The following is a 4729-nucleotide window of genomic DNA, read 5'->3' on the forward strand; positions in this document are numbered from 1 at the left end:
TCAACAGAATAATAAAGTTCTGTTAAGCTGACTTAGCCAATTTTATTAAAGGTGTTTCATGTTGACACCTGACACTGAGAGACATTTCTATAAGTTACGGTAAAGAGTGACTGGAATCAATACGTTGTATATTCTGAAACGCACACTTCTACAGCAGAAATGAATCACATTTCATTGTCAGCATGTCATAAGTGTTTAAAACCTTTGTGAGCAGAAATCAGGCAACAATAAAGCAATCGTATGTAACATATTCGAGTTGTTTATTACACAGCCAACATGAGGTACACAGCCGCGGGTTATACCAGGGAACCTGTACAATTGTCTGTAAGTTTTATGGGCCCGCCGTCATTTCAGTAATACTAACAAGTACCTTGATTATGCACGGAACAAAATACTTGAATGAAATACAAAATATTTTGACTCCATTCGCAACAATAAATGTCTCTTCTGGATCTCCTCAGTTAAAGTGAATGGGCAGAGTGACCTATTTTATTATTGAACCTTCTTATTTCTTTAGAAGGCTTTTAAATATAGACCGTATGTTCGTACCAAAACTTGAGCTATGAGCCAATGTGTGACCAGGTTAACTTCTAACCGTATAGGTTAACTGATAGTCAAAGTCTGGAATGTCTCTGTCCCAATTGATTTAACCCCCCAGGAACACAACTGTGGACTACTTAGAGGTTTCCACCAAGCAGCCAGAACGGCAGAGCACTGTTCATTCCCTGTTGTCGTTGGCCACCTTGCATACCGCCCTGCATACCCCTCCCTTGGCCTCCTTGTCCTTGGTTCATGAAGAAGTAGGGAAGTGCATTGCTGAGTTCACCGCCGCCGAGAGCCAGTGCCGTAAGTGGATTCATACCATTCATCATTCCTTGACCGCCTCGGCCGCCTCCCATTCCACCCATACCGCTGAAGAGGAGCATGTTCATCATGTTGTCTCCTAGTCCACCGTTCAAAAAGAGGTATGGAAGCATGCTGTTGCCGCCCTGTCTTCCCATCATTTGAGACATGAAATACATGTTTCTTCCCGCGTCACTGCCCATGAATGGAAGGAATGACATTGGGTTTCCAAATCCTTGTTGCTGGCGCTGGTTTCTTCTCTTGCCAAAGGGACCCATGCCAAAGCCTCCTCTTGGACCACCAAATCCTCCGTAAGTATTCATGTTTCCGTAATTGCCGCTCATTCCTCCGTATGGAGGAACCATGCCCCTCATCGGCCCACCCATACCCATTGGACCACTCATGGGACCACCCATACCTATTGGACCGCTCATGGAACCACCCATACCCATTGGACCGCTCATGGGACCGCCCATAGGGCCACGCACTGGACCTGTCGGTGAACCTGTTGGAGCCCCCATGGATCCTCCAAGAGCTCCTGTTGGCGCTCCACCGGTTGGAGCAGCTGTCGGACCTGTCGGACCTTGGGCTGGAACAAAGTGGAGAGCATTTATGTCTTGTGTCGGAGAATCACAGAACGTTACAGTAGTAAACCTCATGGGCTGACATCGGCCTTGTAAAAATGTCGTAATAATTAGTTTCAGATATGTGCTCTGTGTTAAGATAATTGGATTCGTCACATGAGAAGATAACGGTTCTTATATCTCTTAGAATTTAATAATCGAAGTTAAACGTTAAAATAGTGAAGAAACCACATTTTCGCGAAAAGGTCAGCAAGCCCTGCTCCACTAGCACGTGTAATGCGGAAAGAGCAAAATACATGTCTAAATTTCCTTCCTAATATCAACAATGTCGCTCATATTCAAAATGCATGTATTAGCCAATAATGGCATTCAAATAGCATTTTCACAACTATTTCGGTTTACGATTTGGAATTAATACTTCTATGCGGCTAAAAGATATGTAACTTTAGACTTTAGTTGTACTTCCGTGGTTCATCCCCAGTCTCGTGCATGTAATATGTAAATGTGTGCAATGACAAATGAGCGGATGATAACAACACAGACGTTATCCATCACATCCAAGGTCTAAAAGGACGCTTCAGTTTTTGTAGGAGTGCGCCTCTGTTGGGCATCACATACGTTATATATAACTGTAGTTTGGGGGAAATAAGATAACCTAGAAACATATTTGGTCGGATTATTAATGGAAATGCTTAAGCTACCCACCAGGTGCAAGGTTTCTATCATAACACTGATAACATATTAACTCACTCACTCGTGATAATAATTATGTACTGGATTGTACTGCACAGCTATATAACGGCGAAATACGGTTCCAAGTTTACATAAGAGATGTCTACGCAGTGGAATAACATCGTGTTTATAAAACACAGTAGGTTTGTCTACTGAATCACCCATGCCACAGACCCTGAGCCATGAACACTCGGTCCCATATTGTCACCTCTTGCAACAAGCAAAACGTGATTAAGTGGGAGCATTATTATATTTTTTCTGTACTCAACGAATCTTAAACGAAGTGCTCATTGTGATTACGTTATTTTCATAAGTGGTTGGTAAGGGTTCGCCTAAGGTGTTCAAGAGAACACGTGCGTGTTGGGAAGTCACATTTCGATTCTACATCAAGAATGGATTTGACAATTTTAGGTGTCTTTACCATTTGATATTTCCGCTAATCATTCACATCATGCATACAAGGAGCCTTCAACGTGTTGTCATGTACATAAAGTATTCGAGTTTATCAAGAAATAGCCTACATATTTTTAAAGGTATTCAGCATTCTGAGAACAATTCGACACTTACCGTTTATCGAGACGAAAGCCAAAGCCAAAACAGCACACCTGAATGCTGCCATCTTGTTCTTAACTGCACAAATCAGAAGAAATATGCGTATGTATCAGTATTATCCATGGATATCAGAAACAGTTTTACAAAGGGGAACCTAAGCTTGAAAATACAACGTTGTATATTTTAACAAACATCTATCAACATTACTTTTCAACTGATTTATGTAAGTTGTGAGATGATTCCAAACATATAGGTGTCCGAGTGATGGTGTAATGGTGTTTTTGGTGATTGATTTAAAACGTCTCAAAAGGAAATCAAAATGAAAAAAGACCACCCGAAACACATATAACAAATGGAAATAAATATAAACAAACACTTACCGCATCTTTAGGGAGACAAAGATACTTAAGTGAAGAGCTACATTTTGACGTATATAATCGACTTAGAAAACAGAATGCCTACCTTTGACGCACTTGGACCAACGGTGTGTGTAGTAGGGCAAACCAATGGGCTTGTGAGGGGGAAGCGATGCCCTCTTGTTTTATAGGCACGGGGACAGGTCGCTCACTGGCTCTACTATCCATTGCTTTTGACAGGCGCGTGTTGTCTCGGACGATGTCGTTAATTCCACGGACATCGTCAGTTATACGTAGAATGTGTTATCGTTATACTGTCCGCTTATATCGACATCATACGGCCGACATGTGACACAAATTGTTTACTAAATCAACTTGTTGGAGTAAGGATCTTCCTGGTGTTTTTGACGTATTTAGTTATGCGTTGTATACCATGTGACATGATGCATTATATTCAGATAACTTGCAGTGTGGGGCTTTCTGTGCATATTACAGAATGTGTATTTAGAATATTTCTCTTAAACTGTTAACTGAAGTTATATAGCATGTTTCTTTATATCCGTATCTAAAGGAAGTATTTGTCAATGTGTAGACACATGTATAAACAATATTTTAAGATCGTACTTTGCTTGTTATAACGTCTGCAGTTTACGTTGTGTAACTGTGGCAGGTATGAAGTCATGTAAGGTTTGGTTCATTTGAAGTTGTCATTGTTTATAGTTTTAACGCAAGCAGTATCATTTTTAAGCGTTAGTCTATGGTTATTTTTAGATCTTGCCTAGTCCATTACGGGTATAAGGGGTGTCAAGAGATTGTGTCATCGCTTGTGTTGTGCCCTTTGACTTGCTTGGCCCCTTGTGTTGATTGGTTCTTTTAAAACACAAAACATTACTTGCACGTCAGCCATTGCACTTCACTTCAATCCGATCGCAGTTCAGAGCATAAAACAACTAACACGTCCGATCTAAAGCAGCAGTATATTCCTCTTGGAGGCGTGGCTCTTCTACACCCCAGTGTCGCGCACAGGGGTGTCTGTCAATAAAGAATAGATCTCACAACCCGTAATCAGTGTCTGGTCCTCAGTATTCCCATTCACGTCCCGGTTACATAACATTACTTCCTTGTGTTCAGTTTTACTGTCAAGACCATTTCAACATCTGCAAGCATTTCTATCTATGTAAATCTATCACATCTCCGCTACCCTTCCATACACTAGGTATGCGATAATTGTTTACTCTGTTTTAGGTATGTTAAAATAATAAGAAGAAAACGTACCGCATACCTATGGTAGATTTGAACAATGAATGCTATTTAACATTATGATATTAATACCTCTACATATTTGCCCTAAACATTGTTCCTCCTTTTCTTTGCTACATAGTTTGTGAGATTAATCGTATGTTCCCTGACTATAGGACATATAACACATTATTTCCCTGACTATAGGACATATAACACATTATTTCCCTGACTATAGGACATATAACACATTATCTCTCTTCTAGTTTTAATGTCTAAACATTATTTTTCACAATTTACTGACATAACAGAGCCATTCTACTTAATCCCCCAGCTTACACTTGAACCCATCAACCATCAACATACATTACGACCGTCTAACGGACTTAAAATGCATCCTTGCCGTACACCTGAACTAGTGAA

The 4729-nt window shown here is 40.5% G+C and overlaps 1 protein-coding gene across 1 annotated transcript; it reads right to left on the reverse strand.

Annotated features, from left to right (window-relative positions):
* Positions 1-318: 318 nt before the first annotated feature.
* On the reverse strand, positions 319-3203 carry LOC124278141 (uncharacterized PE-PGRS family protein PE_PGRS44-like). The gene is made up of 3 exons (XM_046713879.1): positions 3174-3203; positions 2727-2789; positions 319-1432 (listed from the first exon to the last, which is right to left on the reverse strand). The coding sequence occupies exons 2-3, from the start codon at positions 2776-2778 to the stop codon at positions 678-680; spliced, it is 807 nt and encodes a 268-aa protein (XP_046569835.1). The 5' UTR covers positions 2779-2789; positions 3174-3203; the 3' UTR covers positions 319-677.
* Positions 3204-4729: the final 1526 nt, after the last annotated feature.

This window comes from Haliotis rubra, unplaced genomic scaffold (genome assembly GCF_003918875.1).
Source record: "Haliotis rubra isolate DU_JTF1 unplaced genomic scaffold, ASM391887v1 Scf232, whole genome shotgun sequence".
NCBI classification, from domain to species: domain Eukaryota; kingdom Metazoa; phylum Mollusca; class Gastropoda; order Lepetellida; family Haliotidae; genus Haliotis; species Haliotis rubra.